The sequence below is a fragment of the Oncorhynchus masou genome, unplaced genomic scaffold, assembly GCF_036934945.1.
Source record: "Oncorhynchus masou masou isolate Uvic2021 unplaced genomic scaffold, UVic_Omas_1.1 unplaced_scaffold_698, whole genome shotgun sequence".
In the NCBI taxonomy this organism is placed as follows: Eukaryota; Metazoa; Chordata; class Actinopteri; order Salmoniformes; family Salmonidae; genus Oncorhynchus; species Oncorhynchus masou.
In genome coordinates this window covers 277126-303309 of record NW_027013438.1, presented here as the reverse complement: position 1 = coordinate 303309, position 26184 = coordinate 277126, and the positions used below count along the sequence as shown (strand labels likewise).

Sequence of the window (26184 nt, the reverse complement as noted above, 5' to 3'; positions counted from 1 at the left end):
TCAGGTGTATCATAGGACCATCATCTCATCATTATCTCAGGTGTATCATAGGACCATCATAGGGCCATTATCTCATCAGTATCTCATTATCTTTTCAGAATGGAACCATGTTTTTGTGTTGCTGCCTGTAATAAATTACTCGTATCATAGGACCATTATCTCATCATTATCTCAGGTGTATCATAGGAACATCATCTCATCATTATCTCAGGTGTATCATAGGACCATCATAGGGCCATTATCTCATCAGTATCTCATTATCTTTTCAGAATGGAACCATGTTTTTGTGTTGCTGCCTGTAATAAATTACTCGTATCATAGGACCATTATCTCATCATTATCGCATCATTATCTCAGGTGTATCATCGGGCCATTATCTCATCATTATCTCAGGTGTATCATAGGGCCATTATCTCATCATTATCTCAGGTGTATCATAGGGCCATTATCTCATCATTATCTCATGTGTATCATAGGACCATTATCTCATCATTATCACATCATTATCTCAGGTGTATCATAGGACCATCATCACATCATTATCTCAGGTGTATCTCACTCCTCATTCTTCTCCATACTTTCTGATCTCTCCTCCATCCTCTGTCTTGTAGCACCTAATCTGAAGATGCTGAGGCCTGTCTCCTAGTCTGTGGACAAAGACACTTCTCCACCTAATCTGACGATGCTGAGGCCATATATAAGACAACTGCTGGGTCTGACCAGGGAGAGCTCCTGATTGACATGTGTACTATGGTGCATTGTGTTGGGTCTGACCAGGGAGAGCTCCTGATTGACATGTGTACTATGGTACATTGAGTTGGGTCTGACCAGGGAGAGCTCCTGATTGACATGTGTACTATGGTACATTGAGTTGGGTCTGTCCAGGGAGAGCTCCTGATTGACATGTGTACTATGGTGCATTGAGTTGGGTCTGACCAGGGAGAGCTCCTGATTGGTTTGAACCTTTCCAGCTCATTTCAGATTGACTTCGAGTGTCTCTCTGTGGAAGAATTTCCACAACATGATTTTGAAAACTCAATTAAGGGGATGAACTGGAATGATCTCTCGTCCTATACAGATGGGGAAGCTGATAGTCAGGCTAGTTAAAGACACACACCACCACGTTGACGTCTTGACCCAAGACCTTCCTTAGATTCTTTACGGGATTACAACTCACTCTGTCTGAAGGAAATTAGGAAATGGACTCACGAAAGGGGGAATCGCTTGAGAGGGCAGAGAAGGCACGTGACATCATCGACGTGGCGTTGAGAAAAGGAACTGAGTCGTGTTCCAGGATAATCAACCTTCTTGGGGAGCCGAACCCCAAATCTTTGTTCACAGCTTCAGATCAACAGTTGTAGTCAACCCCTGGAGATGGGGAGACCAGGAAGAATAGACAGGCAGGATGGTTCAACATGTTCTGGTTGTCTGTTGCTTTAATTCAGGCTCCCGAAAATGTAAATCAAACATGACCACTAAAATAACGATAAAACTTACGAAAGGTCCAATCAAACAGCTGGAGGGTCAGTTAGGTCCAATCAAACAGCCTCTCTCCTTCTGCCCCCTCCTGGAAGGTCCAATCAAACAGCCTCTCTCCTTCTGCCGCCTCCTGGAAGGTCCAATCAAACAGCCTATCTCCTTCTGCCGCCTCCTGGAAGGTCCAATCAAACAGCCTATCTCCTTCTGCCGCCTCCTGGAAGGTCCAATCAAACAGCCTCTCTCCTTCTGCCGCCTCCTGGAAGGTCCAATCAAACAGCCTCTCTCCTTCTGCCGCCTCCTGGAAGGTCCAATCAAACAGCCTATCTCCTTCTGCCGCCTCCTGGAAGGTCCAATCAAACAGCTGGAGGGTCAGTTAGGTCCAATCAAACAGCCTCTCTCCTTCTGCCGCCTCCTGGAAGGTCCAATCAAACAGCCTCTCTCCTTCTGCCGCTTCCTGGAAGGTCCAATCAAACAGCTGGAGGGTCAGTTAGGTCCAATCAAATAGCCTCTCTCCTTCTGCCGCCTCCTGGAAGGTCCAATCAAACAGCCTCTCTCCTTCTGCCGCCTCCTGGAAGGTCCAATCAAACAGCCTCTCTCCTTCTGCAGCCTCCTGGGAGTGTGGATCTTCTAGCAGGAGGGTCAGTCAGTCCTACACTAGGTACCTAGCTGGACCCCTATCTAGCTGGAGGGTCAGTCAGTCCTACACTAGGTACCTAGCTGGACTGTCAGTCAGTCCTACACTAGGTACCTAGCTGGACCCCTATCTAGCTGGAGGGTCAGTCAGTCCTACACTAGGTACCTAGCTGGACCCCTATCTAGCTGGAGGGTCAGTCAGTCCTACACTAGGTACCTAGCTGGACCCCTATCTAGCTGGAGGGTCAGTCAGTCAGTCCTACACTAGGTACCTAGCTGGACTGTCAGTCAGTCCTCCACTAGGTACCTAGCTGGACTGTCAGTCAGTCCTCCACTAGGTACCTAGCTGGACCCCTATCTAGCTGGAGGGTCAGTCAGTCCTACACTAGGTACCTAGCTTGACCCCTATCTAGCTGGAGGGTCAGTCAGTCCTACACTAGGTACCTAGCTTGACCCCTATCTAGCTGGAGGGTCAGTCAGTCCTACACTAGGTACCTAGCTGGACCCCTATCTAGCAGGAGGGTCAGTTAGTCCTCCACTAGGTACCTAGCTGGACCCCTATCTAGCAGGAGGATCAGTCAGTCCTCCACTAGGTACCTAGCTGGACCCCTATCTAGCAGGAGGATCAGTCAGTCCTCCACTAGGTACCTAGCTGGACTGTCAGTCAGTCCTCCACTAGGTACCTAGCTGGACCCCTATCTAGCAGGAGGATCAGTCAGTCCTCCACTAGGTACCTAGCTTGACCCCTATCTAGCAGGAGGATCAGTCAGTCCTACACACATTCAACATAAATATTTTTTTATTAATATATTGTACAGTGTTGGCCTGTTAGAGGTTCATGGGACTGGCTGGATATCAACACAACCACCTCAGTCTATCAGCAGCTTTCTGTGTTGAAACAGGAAGTCCATTTATAAGGAAGTAGAGGAAAGGGTTTACCTCTTATTATAGCTCAATTCCGCCAATAAAAATAAGCAAGACCTAGCAAGAATAATACCGTGACTTCCGCGATTTTCCTTCAAAATAAAAAGTCCAGCAGTTTGTGAATTTCCTTTTTGTTATTATTTAAAAAAATATTTTTTCGAAATTCGTAACACTTTAGGAGGAAATATTAGCAGACTTAGAATGTTGTTCAACAATATGAAAACAAGTAATAAAGTAAATCGTCTTTACTGCAGAAATTAGATTATAGCGTTGACATTTGATCACGGGATTAAAAGTAATGATTACTGGACAGTTGTCATGGTAACGGCCGTAATGCTATAACAAAACATTATAATGCTACTTTTAGCAATGATAGTAATAACACTATTAATTCATAATAGTTTTATAATAATACATGTTATAGTTTATTAGTTACATGTGCAGAGAAGCAGATGTAGTGGCGGGGTACAGTGAAAATCTCATGGTAAAAAAATAAAATAAATAACAATCCATATAAAGTCCAGTCATTTATTAAATTAGAGGTGAAGATATTGTTTAAATACTATAATGACGGAGATCATGGAAATCCAATGAGAGATGTCTGATCTGCTCTGTTGGAAGATTTGTCACCGTTGCATTTCGCAGAGAGTCCGTTTTTACAGACAGGTGGGACTTTTTTTAGGAGGAAGTACAGATTGGCTGATCAGATATCGTTTCCCTAAACCAATCTTGTGAGGATATAAGACCTACTTTGAAAGGCAAACCCAAGCCATTCGGTTGCACGTCGAAGTGCTATCCACCCTCGGGTTTTTGGTAACCGGCACGTTTCAGCCGGATGCTCGCGGATCCGCCAGCGGCATCTCACATCCCTCGATTAGACAATGTTGAGGATTTAATCATCATCAAACGTGTAATATACCATTTCTATCATCGCACAACTGATTTAATGGGTTATTTTCCATCAATGGGTTCCCAAATACGAATGGAGCAATAGACGGCACCAAAATCACCATAAGAGCACCATCCCAAAACGAGTTCAACAAGGCTATGTAATCAGAGAAGACTTATATTCTTAATGTGAAGGTGATAGACTATGTGAACAGAGAAGACATCTACTTTTAATGCAAAGGTGATGAAAGGTAAGTGTAACGGATGTGAAACTGATAGCGAGTGAGCGGTGATGCGCGCAAAATAGCGTTTCAATCGGTGACGTCACTCGCTCTGAGACCTTGCTCTGCAAGGGCCGCTGCTTTTGTGGAGCGATGGGTAACGATGCTTCGTGGGTGACTGTTGTTGATGTGTGCAGAGGGTCTCTGGTTCGCGCCCGGGTATGGGCGAGGGGACCGTCTAAAATTATACTGTTACGTAATGTTATGTGCAAAAGACGCTACTGAATGTGGTGGCCAGGTAGAAAGACTTGTTCATTCTGCAGAACAGCAAAGTTTGCCTTTCCACCTCCAGGAGGGAGCTGTTGAGGATGGATGGCTTATTGGTGAGTATTGACTACTAATATGAAGTATATTTGTCATTGATAAATCAACTTGAATTGTGCTATTTGTCCTTTTTTTTGCTATGTTTTTATTGTTACTCATCAAACCTCGACTGAGTGAGCCAATCAAACCTTTTGTTTGTAATCAATATCTGACACTCCCACCTCTATTCAATATCTGACACTTGCGCATCTATTCAATATCTGACACTTGCGCCTCTATTCAATATCTGACACTTGCGCCTCTATTCAAGCTACAACCGAGATAGTAGAGCTGCGCATCGATTTGACTGGTGTCGTAACGTAGCCGTGCTCCTTCCTCTGACTGCCATCGTCCTCACAGAGCCCAGCCTAACTCCTCCGTGCCGGCAACACTACAGCCGCTCCTCGGTGTGAAGCCGCTTTTTGAGTGTCAAACCAGCTGACGGATCCAACTAGCAGCACCCTGATCCCTCTGTCCCCTTTTGTTCAATATCATAATATCATCGGTTGTACATAATATCATCATATAGTGTAACGAGCCTGGGTTTATAAGCGTGGATAGCGACCTTGCTTGAGTGTGCTTTTGGGGCACAGTCGATAGCGCGCTGGACTTCGGGCTAGAAGGTTGAGGGTTCGAGTCCTGCTCCCTGCCTGTTTCATTACGTTACATTTTACTATCGTTATATTTCTGTGGTACAGAAATGATCTGACAGTTCCAAACTCAATCAGAAGCTTTTCTAAATTTTATTCAAGTAGTTTGATACTTTTTATTCAAGTAGTATATTTGCCATTTGCAAGCACCTATTAAAAGTAATATATTGGAATTATTATTTGGAGCTCTCTCACATATACTAGGTCTACGTAGCACACAGAGGTAGACAGTATAACAGTCACACGGAACAAATAAAACATTTATAACATCCTCTATGACGTCCTTTATTTTCGTTGTGTTCAGCTCCAGGTTGTTTCCGCTGCACATCGCTGTTAGACACTGCGCTTCTTGTCCGTCTATAGGCTGTCTCGTCGTTGTTATTGACGACACTTATGACGTTTTTCGTCTCACAATGGATTCTGAGAACCCCGTTTTATTATAGTGCTGTGATAATACAAACATACAGCCTCCTTAATATCTCAACATATTATTTGAATGACTGAAGACGGAGAGTTCTGCAGGAAAGATGTATTTTATTATTGTCAGTGACATGGCACACAACCATTGGTTGATGCAATGTGGCGTGTCAATTGTAGGCGGCCTCATACGAATTCAGTGGGCTGGGCTGCAGAGGAGCTCAGCATTTCTTCCGAATCTCTCCCCCCACTCAGGTATGCCGGTGTGTCAGGGGTGAAGTTCTCAATGGGAGCCGAGACGATCGCACGGTGTCAGTAGAGAGACGCCGATAAAGTGTGTGTCAGTCATGCTGGTGGCTGGCAGCGACGGCAGAGCAGAGCGTGACATGCCAGTGTTTTTTCCTGAGGGGATGTTTTTTCTTGGTCTCGGATCCACGGAGTGATGGCAGAATGTTCCATTTATTCTATGGATCTTTCCTTCCGGTCTTATTTCTGCCACCACGGCATGATCCAGAGCAGGGCGGTGTCACTGGGTGATTCAACATCACTGTTATAGTGATCGGAAGAGACACGGAGGATTTTGCAACAAGTGCAAGTAGGAAAACAGTCATCACACCTTTCCCCTTCATAATCAACGCAGTTCTCTCTGGCAGTGTTCAAGCCTCAGCAGCAGTCAATCGGAGTGTTTCTGGCTGGTTTTGTTCTTCTTCTGATGATGATGATGATGGTTGGCAGCTCCCTTATGGTTTCTTCGGACAGCTCAGTGTCAGTGAGTAGAGACGCAGTGCTGGTTTTATAGTGACTTGTATTTCCATTCACTTAGAAAAGGGAGACATACATTTCGCCTGTAGATTAGTAGTATGCTTCGTCCGGTAAGGTTAATTTACTCTACCTTTTTCTATCAAATACAGCTTGGTTTTCAAGTGAATGACTTGATTTGCCATTTCGGATCCTAATTAATTCGGATAGCCTTCCTAATAAGTGTTATTGTAGATATTGAGAGATGATGATTGTAGCCTACTAGACCACTGTCGAGTGGGGAGTCTTGTCAGACCGAAACAATGAGAATGTAGAGCACAGTCAGTCATGCTGGTGGCTGGCGGCGACGACAGAGCAGAGCGTGACATGCCAGTGTTTTTTCCTGATCTTGGATCCACGGAGTGATGGCAGAATGTTCCATTTATTCTATGGATCTTTCCTTCCGGTCTTATTTCTGCCACCACGGCATGATCCAGAGCAGGGCGGTGTCACTGGCTGATTCAACATCACTGTTATAGTGATCGGAAGAGACACGGAGGATTTTGCAACAAGTGCAAGTAGGAAAACAGTCATCACACCTTTCCCCTTCATAATCAACGCAGTTCTCTCTGGCAGTGTTCAAGCCTCAGCAGCAGTCAATCGGAGTGTTTCTGGCTGATTTGTTGTTCTGATGATGATCATGGTTGGCAGCTCCCTTATGGTTTCTTCGGACAGCTCAGTGTCAGTGAGTAGAGACGCAGTGCTGGTTTTATAGTGACTTGTATTTCCATTCACTTAGAAAAGTGAGACACATTTCTCCAGTAGATTTAGTAGTATGCTTCGACCGGGTAGGTCAACATACTGTCTACTATTTTCTATCCAGTACAGCTTGGTTTTACAGTGACTGACTTGACTTGGTCGGACAATTCAGCCGTGGTTGGATGTTCTCATGTGAAAGACTCTCGTTCGCGGAGCTTCAACCGAGATAGTAGAGCTGCGCATCGATTTGACTGGTGTCGTAACGTAGCCGTGCTCCTTCCTCTGACTGCCATCGTCCTCACAGAGCCCAGCCTAACTCCTCCGTGCCGGCAACACTACAGCCGCTCCTCGGTGTGAAGCCGCTTTTTGAGCGTCAAACCAGCTGACGAATCCAACTAGCAGCACCCTGATCCCTCTGTCCCCTTTTGTTCAATATCATAATATTATCGGTTGTACATAATATCATCATATAGTGTAACGAGCCTGGGTTTATAAGCGTGGATAGCGACCTTGCTTGAGTGTGCTTTTGGGGCACAGTCGATAGCGCGCTGGACTTCGGGCTCGAAGGTTGAGGGTTCGAGTCCTGCTCCCTGCCTGTTTCATTACGTTACATTTTACTATCGTTATATTTCTGTGGTACAGAAATGATCTGACAGTTCCAAACTCAATCAGAAGCTTTTCTAAATTTTATTCAAGTAGTTTGATACTTTTTATTCAAGTAGTATATTTGCCATTTGCAAGCACCTATTAAAAGTAATATATTGGAATTATTATTTGGAGCTCTCTCACATATACTAGGTCTACGTAGCACACAGAGGTAGACAGTATAACAGTCACACGGAACAAATAAAACATTTATAACATCCTCTATGACGTCCTTTATTTTCGTTGTGTTCAGCTCCAGGTTGTTTCCGCTGCACATCGCTGTTAGACACTGCGCTTCTTGTCCGTCTATAGGCTGTCTCGTCGTTGTTATTGACGACACTTATGACGTTTTTCGTCTCACAATGGATTCTGAGAACCCCGTTTTATTATAGTGCTGTGATAATACAAACATACAGCCTCCTTAATATCTCAACATATTATTTGAATGACTGAAGACGGAGAGTTCTGCAGGAAAGATGTATTTTATTATTGTCAGTGACATGGCACACAACCATTGGTTGATGCAATGTGGCGTGTCAATTGTAGGCGGCCTCATACGAATTCAGTGGGCTGGGCTGCAGAGGAGCTCAGCATTTCTTCCGAATCTCTCCCCCCACTCAGGTATGCCGGTGTGTCAGGGGTGAAGTTCTCAATGGGAGCCGAGACTATCGCACGGTGTCAGTAGAGAGACGCCGATAAAGTGTGTGTCAGTCATGCTGGTGGCTGGCAGCGACGGCAGAGCAGAGCGTAACATGCCAGTGTTTTTTCCTGAGGGGATGTTTTTTCTTGGTCTCGGATCCACGGAGTGATGGCAGAATGTTCCATTTATTCTATGGATCTTTCCTTCCGGTCTTATTTCTGCCACCACGGCATGATCCAGAGCAGGGCGGTGTCACTGGCTGATTCAACATCACTGTTATAGTGATCGGAAGAGACACGGAGGATTTTGCAACAAGTGCAAGTAGGAAAACAGTCATCACACCTTTCCCCTTCATAATCAACGCAGTTCTCTCTGGCAGTGTTCAAGCCTCAGCAGCAGTCAATCGGAGTGTTTCTGGCTGGTTTTGTTCTTCTGATGATGATGATGGTTGGCAGCTCCCTTCTGGTTTCGTTTTACAGTTCAGAGTGTCAGTGAGTAGTGCTGGTTATATAGTGACTTGTATTTCCATTCACTTACATCCACGGTTTTATCCAACCGACGCGTTATATCCAAACGAGGCCGTTATATCCAAACGAGGCCGTTTTTCCAACCGAGGTTGTTTCTCAGTTTATTTTATTTTTATTTTTTCCCGAACATGACTCTAGTATGCAGTGTGATATAATATTGACATGTGAAATTAAAGACATGACTATATTCTGGTTGGTATGTTTCCGTTTTATTCAACAAAGCACCACGTTGTACACATAAGCATACATAGATACGGTTTCGGACTGGGATGGTAATGAGTGAACCGATTTCAAGCTTTGACAAGTTTAGAAAATCAGTCACGGGAGATGTTCATTCTTGCACGGACAAACTGAGAGCGTTTTGGTTCTGGGACTATGAACGGGGCGGAGCTACCTTAGCTATCCAATCATAGCTGACTGGTACATCACACCACGCCTCTATTTTCCGAACATGACGAGTATGCAGCTACGGCTGAGCTATCCAACAGTGGCCGATACAGCTATCCACTCCCGGCTGACTCGTCCAACCATGGCTGTATTCTGGTGTCCAACCGTGGCTGTATTATCCATTCCTAACCTACAATCAATCTCGAGAGCTGGAGAGGTGCCAAATTCATGTAGGGAAAGCCCCTGGCACTTCTCAGTTTCGGGCTGGGATCGAAATGAGTCAGACGACATCAAGCTTTGACAACTTTGAAATAGTAGCCAGGGGAATAGTTCACTCTGGCACTGAGTACCTGTAGTGGAGGCTCAGGACGGCTCTGCTTCGCGTAGAGGAAACCCCTGGAAATTGAGGACACATTCAACTTGTTCCTTTTTTTTTTTTTTACATTATGTTTTCATACTGTCATACTCTGCCTCCCTAAATGTCTATTCCCTCAAACGAGGTGATATAATATTGAAATGTGAAATTAAAGACATGACTATATTACATTTACATTACATTTACATTTAAGTCATTTAGCAGACGCTCTTATCCAGAGCGACTTCTGGTTGGTTTGTTTCGTTTTATTCAACAAAGCACCACGTTGTACACATAAGCATACATATATATATATATAAAACAATTTTTTTGAAAAATATTTTTTATTTTAATTTCACATTCAAATACAATTACAAATTCAGTGCATAACATGGATACTTACAAACAGTATCAAAAAGTACCGTAACAATATAAGAATATCAAAACTCCCAACAAAAAGTGCTGTTCTGCAGATACGGTTTCGGGCTGGGATGGAAATGAGTGAAAGACTTCAAGCTTTGACAAGTTTAGAAAAAACAGTCATGGGAGATGTTCACTCTTGCACGGTCGCTGACAGACAGAGTGTTTTGGGTCTGGGACTATGAACGGGGCGGAGCTACCGTAGCTATCCAATCATAGCTGACTGGTACATTCCACCACGCCTCTATTATCCGAACATGACTCTAGTATGCAGCTACGGCTGAGCTATCCAACAGTGGCCGATACAGCTATCCACTCCCGGCTGACTCGTCCAAACATGGCTGTATTCTGGTGTCCAACCGTGGCTCTATTATCTATTCCTAACCAACAACCCATCCTATCATGTTACCACAACAACAGAGAAATGACCGTCTAGTGTCCTGCCAAACCTGGTTGTTGTCACATTGCACTCTCCTGGTAGCACTGCAAAACATCACTCAATCAAATCCTGAAATTAAATATAAATCCACTTTTACCAGAAAATCACATTATATGGGCTGAATACTTACATGAAGTGTATGGAGACTTTACATGACGCAAATATGAATATATAAAATAACTTAAACCCGCCCACTGTGTTGAAACAGGAAGTACATTTATAAGGAAGTAGATGAATAAATGGACACCATCAGCCGAAGAAAAAATGTTTCTGAGGTTTGTAGCTTTCTTTTACAATGTTTTGTAGAGACGTGTTTTTGGAGAAGTTAGGCCATCGCAGAGAAAGGTGATTTAGGGTGTAAGACATCCGCAGAATTCTTATATTATTACATTACTGATTTCAACTTTCAATAATGATATTTTTAGGCTTCCTTACATTGATGATGTTATATTATAGGCTACAGGGCTATGAGGTAGGGTATGGGCGATTGGCTGCACATGATCGTGATTATAATTTATTTAAATAAAATGTAAAAATGCACCCATTTTTTTTCTCTCCCCAATTTCGTGGCATCCAATTGGTAGTTAGTCTTGTCTCATCGCTGCATCTCCCGTACGGACTCCGGAGAAGCGAATGTCAAGAGTCATGCGTTCTCCGTAATCACAACCCAGCCAAGCCTGAAATTTCCGTCCCTAACTATTTTCCGACAAAAGTATAACTGCCAAAGGGGCGGAGTTAGCCTGCAGAGTTCTGCTAAACTATCCAGGTCTGTGACCAAACTATTTGAGCTTCTACTTTTAAAAATCCACCTTTCCAGAAACAAGTCTCTCACGGTTGCAGTTTGCTATTGACCTCCTCCTGCCCCCAGCTGTGCCCTGGACACCATATGTGAATTGATTAACCCCCATCTATCTTCAGAGCTCGTGCTGTTAGGTTACCTAAACGGGGACATGCTTAACACCTGGACATCCTACAATCTAAATTTGATGCCCTCAATCTCATACAAATTATCAATTAACCTACCAGGTACAAATCTGTAAACATGGGTACCCTCAGATATCATCCTAACCAACCTGCCCTTCAAATACACCTCTGCTGTCTTCAACCAGGATCTCAGCGATCAAATTTTATTTGTCACATACACATGGTTAGCAGATGTTAATGTGAGTGAAGTGAAATGCTTGTGCTTCTAGTTCTGGCAATGCAGTAATATACAACAAGTGATCTAACCTAACAATTACCTTATACACACACACAAGTGTAAAGGAATGAATAAGAATATGTACATTAAACAAATATATGAATGAGTGATGGTATAGAACGGCATAGGCAAGATGCAGTGGATGGTATAGAGTACAATATATACATATGAGATGAGTAATGTAGGGTATGTAAACATTATAGGAAGTGGCATTGTTTAAAGTGGCTAGTGATACATTACATCAAGATGGCAAGATGCAGTAGCTGGTAGAGTACAGTATATACATATGAGTTGAGTAATGTAGGGTATGTAAACATAAAGTGGCATAGTTTAACAGGCTAGGTTTCTATCCAACTGGCAACAGGCTAGGTTTCTATCCAACTGGCAACAGGCTAGGTTTCTATCCAACTGGCAACAGGCTAGGTTTCTATCCAACTGGTATGGTAACAAGCTAGGTTTCTATCCAACTGGTAACAAGCTAGGTTTCTATCCAACTGGTAACAAGCTAGATTTCTATCCAATTGATAACATGCTAGGTTTCTATCCAACTGGTAACAGGCTAGGTTTCTATCCATTTGATATGGTAACAAGCTAGGTTTCTATCCAACTGGTATGGTAACAAGCTAGGTTTCTATCCAACTGGTAACAGGCTCGGTTTCTATCCATTTGATATGGTAACAAGCTAGGTTTCTATCCAACTGGTATGGTAACAAGCTAGGTTTCTATCCAACTGGTATGGTAACAAGCTAGGTTTCTATCCAACTGGTAACAGGCTCGGTTTCTATCCATTTGATATGGTAACAAGCTAGGTTTCTATCCAACTGGTATGGTAACAAGCTAGGTTTCTATCCAACTGGTAACAAGCTAGGTTTCTATCCAACTGGTAACAAGCTAGGTTTCTATCCAACTGGTAACAAGCTAGGTTTCTATCCAACTGGTAACAAGCTAGGTTTCTATCCAACTGGTAACAAGCTAGGTTTCTATCCAAATGGTAACAAGCTAGGTTTCTATCCAATCCCACGTATTTCCATGATGACAAAACCCTGTGAGTTTGTCATCACACATTGAGATTCGTGGTTGCAATTACGATTCACAAATCTGCAATTCAATTTCACAATCTTGTATCATGTTGTGTTGTTTTTCACTCCTTTTTCGTGGTATTTAATTGGTAGTTATAATCTTGTCTCATCGCTGCAACGACCTTACAGACTCTGGAGAGGCGAAGGCCGAGAGTCGTGCGTCCTCCGAAATCACAACCCAGCCAAGCCGCACTGCTTCTTGACACCAACATGTCGGAGGAAACGCTGTACACCTGGCGACCGTGTCAGCGCGCACTGCACCCGTCCCGCCACAGGAGTTGCTAGCGCTCAATGGGACACGGACATCCTAGCCGGCCAAACCCTCCCTAACCTGGACGACGCTGAGCCAATTGTGCGCCGCCCCTTGGGTCTCCCGGTGATCCATTCAGTAGAGCAGGATGAGGTGAGCTTGATAAAGACTCACCCCGCTCCTGTACAAGGGACTGAAGACAGCCTTTTAACAAAGTGGCTTTTTAACATGTTTTTCATGTCTTAAAAATGTTTTACCTTTGTTAGATCATTAGTACACATTTTAAATGGCTTTTACAGATTTGATCTTTTTACAAGGAAAGTACTTTTATTCATAGTTTTCATTGGTTTTAACAACATGTACTTTTTAACAAATTTAAATGTAACTTTTCAAATGCTGTGTTTTATGCTTTGTTGCCGTTTTTATGTGTATAAATGATGTAAAAAATGTATGAGCTGTTTTTAAAGGAATTGTACCAATAAAACTTTTCCAAAAGAAAAAAATGGGTCTCCCGGTTGTGGCCGGCTGAGACCGGGCCTGGACTCTTAACCCAGAATCTCTAAACCACTGAGCCACTCGGGAGGCCTTGTTGTGTAAAATTGAATAATGGTCGCAAACTTATAACTTGACATTTGAATACGCTCAAAACGATTTGCAAGAATCATTTATTTTCAGAATTATTACAGGCCCATTTACTAGTGTGAATATTCTGCTGTGAATCAAACATACACTTGCAGATGTTTTATCTGTGCACGCTCAGAGTTCTGTCAGTGTCACAAAACCAAGAGATTCGTAAACTTGTAAACAGTTTAGTAAGTTAATAGAAAGAGATTTCTAATAAAATAAATGGTTTCAGTTGCTTTGGGGGCAGGACCTTTTTACTCCCCGACCATTCAGCCAAAACCACAGCCGCCTATTGTTGCAACCATTGGCTGGATTGTTCCATCAATCAAATCTCAGGAAGTAGCGAAGAGGAATCGTACTTGTAACTATGAATCTCAATGTGCGACCATGAAATTCAGAATACAAACTCACAGGGTTCTGTCATCCATTATAATCCCATAGATAATTTATGCATGTATATATATGTGTGTGTATGTGTGTGTATGTATGTATGTTTGTGTATATATATATATATACATGTGTATATATGTATGTGTGTGTTTATTTAACTAGGCAAGACAGTTAAGAACAAATTCTTATTTACAATGACTGCCAATTGTACACTGTCCTATGGGACTGCCAATCACGGCCGGTTGTGATACAGCCTGGAATCGAACCAGGGTCTGTAGTGATGCCTCTAGCACTGAGATGCATGTGCCGAGAGAATGCCAAGAGTGTGCAAAGCTGTCATCAAGGCAAAGGGTGGCTATTTGAAGAATCTCAAATATGTTTTGGTTTGTTCAACACTTTTTTTGGTTACTACATGATTCCATATGTGTTATTTCATAGTTTTGATGTATTTTATTATTCTACAATGGGGCGGCAGGGTAGCCTAGTGGTTAGAGCGTTGGACTAGTAACCGGAAGGTTGCGAGTTCAAACCCCCGAGCTGACAAGGTACAAGGGTCTGTCGTTCTGCCCCTGAACAGGCAGTTAACCCACTGTTCCCAGGCCGTCATTGAAATTAAGAATTTGTTCTTAACTGACTTGCCTGGTTAAATAAAGACAAAATTTAAAAAATAGTGAGTAGATGTTCTAAATCTTTTGACTGGTAGTGTATATTGGGTTCTGTAGAATCCTGTCAGTATGTGATCTTGTAGACATGGATTGAGATCTAACCTTTTTTTTTTAACATTCATCACTGAAATCACCAGAGTGGTCTGTTCTCTGGGCAGTGAATGATCAGAACAGAGACTATGTAAAGTAGAGAATCCCATACAGTGAATGAGTAGAACAGAGACTATGTAAAGTAGAGAATCCCATACAGTGAATGATCAGAACAGAGACTATGTAAAGTAGAGAATCCCATACAGTGAATGAGTAGAACAGAGACTATGTAAAGTAGAGAATCCCATACAGCGAATGATCAGAACAGAGACTATGTAAAGTAGAGAATCCCATACAGTGAATGAGTAGAACAGAGACTATGTAAAGTAGAGAATCCCATACAGCGAATGATCAGAACAGAGACTATGTAAAGTAGAGAATCCCATACAGCGAATGAGCAAAGACTATGTAAAGTAGAGAATCCCATACAGTGAATGAGTAGAACAGAGACTATGTAAAGTAGAGAATCCCATACAGCGAATGATCAGAACAGAGACTATGTAAAGTAGAGAATCCCATACAGTGAATGAGTAGAACAGAGACTATGTAAAGTAGAGAATCCCATACAGCGAATGATCAGAACAGAGACTATGTAAAGTAGAGAATCCCACACAGTGAATGAGCAGAGACAATGTAAAGTAGAGAATTCCGTACAGTGAATGATCAGAACAGAGACTATGTAAAGTAGAGAATCCCATACAGCGAATGAGCAAAGACTATGTCAAGTAGAGGATCCCATACAGTGAATGAGCAGAGACTATGTAAAGTAGAGAATCCCATACAGTGAATGAGCAAAGACTATGTAAAGTAGAGAATCCCATACAGTGAATGAGTAGAGACTATGTAAAGTAGAGAATCCCATACAGTGAATGAGCAAAGACTATGTAAAGTAGAGAATCCCATACAGTGAATGAGTAGAACAGAGACTATGTAAAGTAGAGAATCCCATACAGTGAATGAGCAGAACAGAGACTATGTAAAGTAGAGAATCCCATACAGTGAATGAGCAGAGACTATGTAAAGTAGAGAATCCCATACAGTGAACAGCCTCACTGTAATGTCAGTCTCACTCTAACCACTAGAGGGCATCAGAACCTGTTGAATAGGACAGCCTCACTGTAATGTCAGTCTCACGTGTTGGTCTCAATTTTGTGTCAGAAGCACAGTGCAGTGTTTTTTTGAGGGGGGATGTAACTCATGATACCTGGTGACTTCACATCTCTAGGGGCTTTCATCAAGATGTGTAATGTCACCATCAGTATTGCTTTTATCAAAGTTGACATAGGGGGGTTATGTCACATTTACATAATTTAGCATATGCTCTTCCCCAGTGGGAGTCGAACTCACAACCCTGACATTTCAAGCACCGTGCTCTTCCAACTGAGCTACACAGGGCCACATTTTGAAGTTGACATAGTATGTTATGTCACATTTGACAATGTACCCTACATAGGGAGCTGTCCAATCACCCTTTATACTCTTGTTGTATTGCTTATGAAGACTGTATGGATGCTATATAAAGCCTTTATAAGTTGTATTTAGTTTAATCAGTCTATCCTTCTGCTTTACCAACAACAGAGACCATGGTGGAGAGAGTTGTATCAAGCCTGGACCTGAGGACACCAGAGACCATGGTGGAGAGAGTTGTATCAAGCCTGAACCTAAGAACACCAGAGACCATGGTGGAGAGAGTTGTATCAAGCCTGGACCTGAGGACACCAGAGATCATGGTGGAGAGAGTTGGATCAAGCCTGGACCTGAGGACACCAGAGACCATGGTGGAGAGAGTTGTATCAAGCCTGGACCTGAGAACACCAGAGACCATGGTGGAGAGAGTTGTATCAAGCCTGGACCTGAGAAATGTGAGAGTTAACTGATAATTGTTTTTAAATCAAAATATGATTTAAAGCGTTCATTATAGTTTAGTCCCAGGCAAAGAAAACAATAATGATCTATTTGGTCAAAACAAACTTAAAGGTAGAGACCGCAATATGACGTAGATGCACAACCTAAACAACATAGTGCAGGGGTTCTTAAACTTCTTCAGCCTGGGACCCAAATTACAGATTATGTATTTTTCCTGGGTCCCAAGCTTAGGAAAATATGCAACTATATGTAAATATCGGTATATTTCATTGACCGTATGCCTAAAACAAATAACAATTAAATTAAATACCCATATAAATATATTTTAATGTTCATTTTCCCCCATTAAAAACACTCTTACATATCTGTCGAGGTTCGAACTGTTTGCTGCTAAAATACAATAAATCATTTTCATTCTGAATTGGAATAAACTGATTGATCACATCACACAGGTGTAGACTAGAAAACACACACAGTCCTAATGAGAGGTGTGATGTCTTGTTGATGTTTTCAACAAGCAGGTCTATTCTGGGCTCCGTGTTTAACAGTGCAACACTGAGGTCATACTCAACCTTGAGACTGTTTCTGTACTTGTGTTTTTAAGTATGTCAGCGTTCAGAACCCTGACTCACCACGTAGGTATGTGGAGCCAAACTGGACCAGAACCTCTACTGCTTTCTCAGTCAGGCAGGACACCGCTTCCTGCTGTCGATGACTGTTTGCCTCAACAACAACAAAAAAAATCTTCCTTCAATCAGTTTATTCCAGTTCAGAATACAAATTATTACTTGTATTTGAACAGCAACAGTTCCAACCAAGACTAGTTTAAAACAATACTTTCTACAGTAAGATGTACAGTAGGCCTGATCATTTTTTTATATGAATCTGTACTGTACTAATGGTTGCACCATCCGTAACTAGCTAGCTTGCTTTGGCTAATTTGAGCTATTAGCTGTGTACAAGGCCAGGGGATTGTTTGAAAGATTGTTTGAAAGAGAAACGCACATCTTCTACTATGAGAGTTAATAATCCCTTATTTCTGTTGTAAAAATGACAACAATGCCTTGCTAGGTGACTTCGTTTTCCACCGTCGCACTGTTTCCTGAAGCATTCTGCCTTGTTCTGAAGGAAGTCAATGGGTCTACCATCATGTTGCGGATGTTTGGTCAGGACGTGTCGTTTTTAATTCTTTTTCATTTTTAATTAATTTGTTAGTAATGAGTCTCTCAAAACAAACGCAAATTCCCCGCATAAAACAGTGGGCGCTCCTCGTTATTTCTCAAAGTTTGTATGAAAGAGAGAGAAACTCATCCCTGTATTTGCGTTTTATGACAATTGGAGCTCAGTCAGAACTTGTGGCTGGTATGAGTCCATTTGATGACAGCGGTGAGTGATGTTGAGTGGGTAAACAGGGCCTCATCCGCTGCTGAACGATGTGTCGCGGAGTGATGTTCAAGAAAACCGCAGAAAAAAATATCCGGTGAACCTCGAAGCACACGGGCATCTCCCTCTCCTCCTCACCCAGCTGCCAAACTGAGCAGAGACCGCTGCTAAAAGGCAGAGAGCGCAGATGCACTTGGCCGAATCAATTCCAGTAATTAATTAAATAATTATACATTTACTCTGACACGTCGCGACCCATACTTTAAGAAAGGCTGGTAATAGTGGGTGAATTTCTGCAACAACTAAGAGCTTTGGAGCGCAAGGCTAGACCACTGTTTTGGTCCCGTGGCTACCACGCTGTAAGAGAGTAAAGAAGACCCACGCACATGGACAGATACTGTGTGTGACTGTGTGAGAGAGAAGTCGGGCATCTTGCTCATCACAATATCTGTGGTGCTGCTCGTACAACATACATTTATCTGACTCGACCAATAAGCTCTCATCCTAGGATCTAACAGAAATCAGACCCTCAACATCTATAAAACATGGACCAGAACAATGTTTCCTGCTTCCACAAACATTTATTAATATAACACTAATGTCAGATTAGGGTATGTTAATAATGAGTGTACATTCTGAGACTGTTGCTCACTTAGATTCATTTTTATTACAATAAGATTGTCTGTTTTAAATAACAACTACTTTTGCCTTCAGTGATTCCTCAGAGCTGTAAGACTTGTGACCATGTTGAGGTAAGTCATAATCTCAGTTCTTACTTTTACATCAAATCAAATGTATTTATAAAGCCCTTCTTACATCAGCTGATGTCACAAAGTGCTGTACAGAAACCCAGCCTAAAACCCCCAAACAGCAAGCAATGAAGGTGTAGAAGCACGGTGGCTAGGAAAAACTCCCTAGAAAGGCCAGAACCTAGGAAGAAACCTAGAGTGGAACCAGGCTATGAGGGGTGGCCAGTCCTTTTCTGGCTGTGCCGGGTGGAGATTATAACAGAACATGGCCAAGATGTTCAAATGTTCATAAATGACCAGCATGCTCAAATAATAATAATCACAGTGGATGTCAAAGGTGCAACAGGTCAGCAACTCAGGAGTAAATGTCAGTTGGCTTTACATAGCCGATCATTCAGAGTATCTCTACCGTTTTCAACTCTCTAGAGACAGCAGGAGTCCGGCACAGTCTCAAAGCCAGGTGTGTAGTGACCAACCATTCATACTGGGATATAGACAGTCCTGTGTTCTGCTTTAGTAATATAAACACAGTCTTAAAGCCAGGTGTGTACTGACCAACCATTCAAACTGGTATATAGACTCCTGTGTTCTGCTTGTGGTCATTCAGGATTTTAGCTGGTGTCATATTTTGTCATTAGACAGTTTAATTGATAAATCACTAGCATTCCATGTAACATTGAATAAATACATTAGATCAGATACTTTGGTTTAATTGGCCAGTTTCCCAGACACAGATTAAGTCTAATCCTGGACCTTAAAGAACTTTCTATTGAAACTTCCATTGAGCATGCTTTTTAGTCCAGCACTAGACTCAATCTGTGTCCAGGAAACAGGCCCCATGTGTATTACTGACATGCTTGTCCTTGTTCAGGACTCCACACACTGGCTTCAGATTGAACCCTTGACTTCCACTGTCCAGGGAGTGACAATGTTCAGGTAAAATAACTACTTTGAACATTTCATTCCACTTGCTAGTGTATTTCCCCATTACCTTTGGGAATAGTCTTCTAATCCAACCTCTCCATTTGACCATGGACCCTCTCTACCACATCTTGTTGTTGCCCTCAGGCACAGGACACCCAGAGGGAGTTATGAGTGCACAGTGTCTGGGCTCCGCTGGCTGTGTGAGAGAGATGTCATTCTGAAGTATCACTTCAGGAACTGGGAACCCTACAGTCAACTTCTGAAAGACATGCGGTACACACAAGGTGGTCCATTGCTGGACATCACTATGGAGTTAGGTGAACTGGAGGAAGTTCATCTGCCACACTTTGTCTGTTTAGGTAAAACCATATAGAAATAGTATTCAGAAAGACATTTCCATGTAACTGAGTTTCACTTCCTCAATTAATGAATTAACTATTCTGGGAGTTTGAGTTCACTGTGATCTAGTACTGCATATTCTTTGTGTTTTAGTTGGATGAATAATACAATATTAGTCTTTCTGTCTCCTTTGTATTGTGTTGTTCAGGGACCAACCCTTCCCTGAGGAATGAGATGAAGATTCTTCATGTAGAGGAACATGGAGTGTCTTTAGAGGAAGTGCATGAGGTCACCAGATTCCATGTTAAGATTCTACATCCCAAGTTCTCACCTATTGCTCTGATACTGAGATTACTGTCTTGGAACGCAGATGTCCACTGTGAGCTGATGCTCTATCTGACAGTGAAAAGGGAAACATTAATTTCTCGCCTGTACCTGTTCCCCTGGAACCCCGGCCAAATACAGGTGAGGGACCATTATTATAGAGATGACCTTAACTAACCACTGGTGCAGTTTATGTTGACACTCATTAAATGAAGATAAGTGTGTTGCCAGTTTTCTGAATAATGTTTGAATAAGACTGTACATTGACTGGCTGGGTTGTTTCGCAGGCTGTGGAACAACAGGAAAAGACCTACGGGTCTTCAAGGTCTCTCATCTCCAGACCAGAGCGGTCCTTCAAACTATATAGTTTCTTCAGACTGAACATTCCCTGTTCTACCTCCATCAATCCACAGGTACAGTTTCAGTAGAATGAGAACATGTCTGTCCATTGTTTCAGTAGAATGAGAACACGTCTATCCATTGTTTCAATAGAATGAGAACATGTCGTCTGTCCATTGTTTCAGTAGAATGAGAACACGTCTATCCATTGTTTCAGTAGAATGAGAACATGTCGTCTATCCATTGTTTCAGTAGAATGAGAACATGTCGTCTGTCCATTGTTTCAGTAGAATGAGAACATGTCGTCTATCCATTGTTTCAGTAGAATGAGAACACGTCTATCCATTGTTTCAGTAGAATGAGAACACGTCGTCTATCCATTGTTTCAGTAGAATGAGAACACGTCTATCCATTGTTTCAGTAGAATGAGAACACGTCGTCTATCCATTGTTTCAGTCGAATGAGAACACGTCTATCCATTGTTTCAGTAGAATGAGAACACGTCTATCCATTGTTTCAGTAGAATGAGAACATGTCTATCCATTGTTTCAGTAGAATGAGAACACGTCGTCTATCCATTGTTTTAGTAGAATGAGAACATGTCGTCTATCCATTGTTTCAATAGAATGAGAACATGTCGTCTATCCATTGTTTCAGTAGAATGAGAACATGTCGTCTATCCATTGTTTCAGTAGAATGAGAACATGTCGTCTGTCCATTGTTTCAGTAGAATGAGAACACGTCTATCCATTGTTTCAATAGAATGAGAACATGTCATCTGTCCATTGTTTCAGTAGAATGAGAACACGTCGTCTGTCCATTGTTTCAGTAGAATGAGAACACGTCTATCCATTGTTTCAGTAGAATGAGAACATGTCATCTGTCCATTGTTTCAGTAGAATGAGAACATGTCGTCTGTCCATTGTTTCAGTAGAATGAGAACACGTCGTCTATCCATTGTTTCAGTAGAATGAGAACACGTCGTCTGTCCATTGTTTCAGTAGAATGAGAACATGTCGTCTATCCATTGTTTCAGTAGAATGAGAACATGTCGTCTGTCCATTGTTTCAGTAGAATGAGAACATGTCGTCTGTCCATTGTTTCAGTAGAATGAGAACATGTCGTCTGTCCATTGTTTCAGTAGAATGAGAACATGTCGTCTGTCCATTGTTTCAGTAGAATGAGAACATGTCGTCTATCCATTGTTTCAGTAGAATGAGAACATGTCGTCTGTCCATTGTTTCAGTAGAATGAGAACACGTCTATCCATTGTTTCAGTAGAATGAGAACATGTCGTCTGTCCATTGTTTCAGTAGAATGAGAACACGTCTGTCCATTGTTTCAGTAGAATGAGAACATGTCGTCTATCCATTGTTTCAGTAGAATAAGAACATGCCGTCTGTCCATTGTTTCAGTAGAATGAGAACATGTCGTCTGTCCATTGTTTCAGTAGAATGAGAACATGTCGTCTGTCCATTGTTTCAGTAGAATGAGAACATGTCGTCTGTCCATTGTTTCAGTAGAATGAGAACATGTCGTCTGTCCATTGTTTCAGTAGGATAAGAACATGTCTGTCCATTGTTTCAGTAGAATGAGAACATGTCTGTCCATTGTTTCAGTAGAATGAGAACACGTCTGTCCATTGCTCTCTCTCTCGCTGTCGCCTTCTCGCTCGCTCTCAATTAAATTCAAATGGCTTTATTGGCATGGGAAACATACGTTTACACTGCTTTGGCAATCCCTCTCTCTCTTTCTCTCTCTCTGTCTGTCTCTCTGTCTCCCTCTCTCTCTGTCTCCCTCTCTGTCTCTCTCTTTCTCTGTCTCTCTCTGTCTCTCTCTCTCTTTGTCTCTCTCTCTCGCTCCAGAAGATTCATCTCATACAAAGAGACACCACACCAAGCTTTTTCAAGGCGATTGTGAAAATAACAGGGCATGATATTGAGATGGAGTTATTCAGTGATGATGAGAGGACAGCGTGGAAAGAGAAAGTATCACGAGGTAGGAGCACATGTCAATCATCACTTTTACTGAGGAGTGGCTTCCGTCTGGCCTCTCTACCATAAAGGCCTGATTGGTTTTCCCATCTCCACAGAGGAACACGATTGGTCAGTTTGGCCATGCAGCCAGGAAGAGTCTTGGTGGTTCCAAACTTCTTCCATTTCAGAATGATGGAGTCCACTGTGTTCTTGGGGACCTTCAATGCAGCAGATATGTTTCCCCAGATCTGTGCCTCGACACAATCCTGTCTCGGGTCTCTACGGACAATTCCTTCAACCTCATGGCTTGGTTTTTGCTCTGACATGCACTGTCAACTGTGGGACCTTTATATAGACAGGTGTATGCCTTTCCAAACATGTCCAATCAATTCAATTTATCACAAGTGGACTCCAAGTTGTAAAAACATCAAGGATGATCAATGGAAACAGGATGCACCTGAGCTGAATTTCGAGTCTCATAGCAAAGGGTCTAAGTACTTATGTAAATAAAGTATTTGTTTTTGTAAACAAGTCTAAAAACCTGTTTTCAATTTAATTATGGGGTATTGTGATGTCATTATGGGGTATTGTGATGTCATTATGGGGTATTGTGATGTCATTATGGTGTATTGTGATGTCATTATGGGGTATTGTGATGTCATTATGGGGTATTGTGATGTCATTATGGGGTATTGTGTATGTAGATCGATGAGGGAAAAACACTTAATCAATTTTAGAACAAGGCTGCAACGTAACAACATGTGGAAAAAGGTGAAGGGGTCTGAATCCTTTCTGAATGCTCTGTACAAACCAATGGCACGAGGGCCAGTCAACATGGTTTACTGTAGGATCTGGACTAGTCCTGATTTATAAAAGACTGTCTTCAAGAACAACGACAATCTCCTCCAGGACTTGATGTAGATTAACCTGGTTCTGAATGACCCAATGACATCTCCTTCAGGACTTGATGTAGATTAACCTGGTTCTGAATGACCCAATCTGTTTTTCTATGTCGGTGAAACCGGCCTTAAATATGTTCAGTGATGCAGGTCGTCATTGTAAAAAAAAATATATTTTTTTCTCAATACTTGTTATTTCAGGTCGCTTTTATTAAAGGAGGAAAGTGTCTGCTTCTAAATGACTCAAATGTAGTTATATTGTAACCTGACTCTCTCAGGTGCTGTGTTGGGGGCAGGAGGTTCGGCTGAGAACAGTCTGACTGGTTCTGCAGAGCACCAGGTGCGTTCTGTACGGACAGAGTTTGTGAAACGAGTATCAGGACCTGTCCTGAATGAACTGCTGGACGGACTCCTGCAACACACAGTCATCAACCAGGAGGACATGGAGTCAGTGGAGGTGATCGCTGAGAGGGCAGAGAAGGCACGTGACGTCATCGACGTGGTGTTGAGAAAAGGAACTGAGTCGTGTTCCAGGATGATCAACCTTCTTGGGGAGATGGACCCCTGTCTTTGGTCACAGCTTCAGATCAGTGTTGGAGTACCAACCTAATGGTAGAATGGATAGTAACAGTGTTGGGGTACCAACCTAATGGTAGAATGGATTGTTTTTTTGTTTTTACCTTAATTTTACTAGGCAAGTCAGTTAAGAACAAATTCTTATTTTGAATGACGGACAAGGAACAGTGGGTTAACTGCCTGTTCAGGGGAGAACGACAGATTTTGTACCTACTTGCAATCTTTCGGTTTCTAATCCAACGCTCTAACCACTAGGCTACACTGCCGCCCCAACAGTGTTGTAACAGTGTTGTAACAGTGTTGGGGTACCAACCTAATGGTAGAATGGGGACAGTAACACTCCAATAGAACACCATGGGGTGTATTCACTAGGAAACAGACCTGATCCTAAATCAACACTCCAATTCAACACCCTGGGGTGTATTCACTAGGAAACAGACCTGATCCTAAATCAACACTCCAATTCAACACCCTGGGGTGTATTCACTAGGAAACAGACCTGATCCTAAATCAACACTCCAATAGAACACCATGGGGTGTATTCACTAGGAAACAGACCTGATCCTAAATCAACACTCCAATAGAACACCATGGGGTGTATTCACTAGGAAACAGACCTGATCCTAAATCAACACTCCAATTCAACACCCTGGGGTGTATTCACTAGGAAACAGACCTGATCCTAAATCAACACTCCAATTCAACACCCTGGGGTGTATTCACTAGGAAACAGACCTGATCCTAAATCAACACTCCAATAGAACACCATGGGGTGTATTCACTAGGAAACAGACCTGATCCTAAATCAACACTCCAATAGAACACCCTGGGGTGTATTCACTAGGAAACAGACCTGATCCTAAATCAACACTCCAATAGAACACCATGGGGTGTATTCACTAGGAAACAGACCTGATCTGAGATCAGGACTCCTACTCAACCAACCTAAATTTGTCCAAAAGAAACTTGTTTTGTTGTTGTTGTTGCAAAACGTTATGCTACGGTGGGCTTGTTGTTGCAAAACGTTATGCTACGGTGGGCTTGTTGTTGCAAAACGTTACGCTACAGTGGGCTTGTTGTTGCAAAACGTTACGCTACGGTGGGCTTGTTGTTGCAAAACGTTACGCTACGGTGGGCTTGTTGTTGCAAAACGTTACGCTACGGTGGGCTTGTTGTTGCAAAACGTTACGCTACGGTGGGCTTGTTGTTGCAAAACGTTACGCTACGGTGGGCTTGTTGTTGCAAAACGTTACGCTACGGTGGGCTTGTTGTTGCAAAACGTTACGCTACGGTGGGCTTGTTGTTGCAAAACGTTACGCTACGGTGGGCTTGTTGTTGCAAAACGTTACGCTACGGTGGGCTTGTTGTTGCAAAACGTTACGCTACGGTGGGCTTGTTGTTGCAAAACGTTATGCTACGGTGGGCTTGTTGTTGCAAAACGTTATGCTATGGTGGGCAACTAATAAATACACCCATGATCTGACTGGGCTGTAATTCGAAGGTCAATAAATGTTTGTTTCTGGGTAGTTTACTGTCCATATGCCTCATATATACATGTACCAGTACAACTTTAGACCGTCCCCTCGCCCATACCCGGGCACGAACCAGAGACCCTCTGCACACATCAACAACAGTCACCCAGGAAGCATCGTTACCCATCGCTCCACAAAAGTCGCGGCCCTTGCAGAGCAAGGTCTCAGAGCAAGTGACGTCACCGATTGAAACGCTATTTAGCGCGAACACCGCTAACGAAGCTAGCTGTTTCACATCCGTTAAACACACACACACACGTTACGTGATCATTCATCCACACACGTCTGCTAGGATCATAACACACCTGTTCAGAAATACCAGACAAAGAATATAAAAAGGGTGACCAAGATCCAATCATGGACTGAGATTACAGTTGAAAACATAGCTACACACAACGGAAATCTGTTTATGGCATTAAATTTGCTTCATATGTGAGGTAACCAATCAAAAAGCTAGTTGATGCCGTATGAACCTAAAGTGGTCTTGGTGATA

The 26184-nt window shown here is 42.5% G+C and overlaps 2 protein-coding genes across 4 annotated transcripts in view; both read left to right on the top strand.

Moving 5' to 3' along the window:
- Positions 1 to 3606, top strand: part of LOC135537013 (uncharacterized) — a 30706-nt gene extending 27100 nt beyond the window's left edge. Inside the window, exon 20 of the mRNA XM_064963225.1 lies at positions 612 to 3606. Coding sequence (XP_064819297.1) covers positions 612 to 618 — 7 coding nt within the window. The 3' untranslated portion in view covers positions 619 to 3606. The remainder of the gene's footprint in view (positions 1 to 611) is intronic.
- A 22-nt stretch (positions 3607 to 3628) lies between these two features.
- Positions 3629 to 25685, top strand: LOC135537012 (NACHT, LRR and PYD domains-containing protein 1 homolog). Of its 3 annotated transcripts, none has more exons than XM_064963222.1 (9): positions 3629 to 10760; positions 16363 to 16646; positions 18748 to 18785; positions 19654 to 19718; positions 19851 to 20065; positions 20254 to 20510; positions 20657 to 20782; positions 22577 to 22706; positions 23862 to 25685. In XM_064963222.1, exons 1-9 carry the CDS (start codon positions 10717 to 10719, stop codon positions 24191 to 24193), a joined length of 1491 nt encoding a protein of 496 aa, XP_064819294.1. In that variant the 5' UTR covers positions 3629 to 10716; the 3' UTR covers positions 24194 to 25685. The 3 variants fall into 3 exon arrangements, with proteins under 3 accessions (XP_064819294.1, XP_064819293.1, XP_064819295.1); XM_064963221.1 differs by having other exon boundaries at positions 3630 to 10760; positions 22574 to 22706; XM_064963223.1 differs by lacking the exon at positions 23862 to 25685 and adding an exon at positions 22801 to 23822 and having other exon boundaries at positions 4003 to 10760; positions 22574 to 22706.
- Positions 25686 to 26184: the final 499 nt, after the last annotated feature.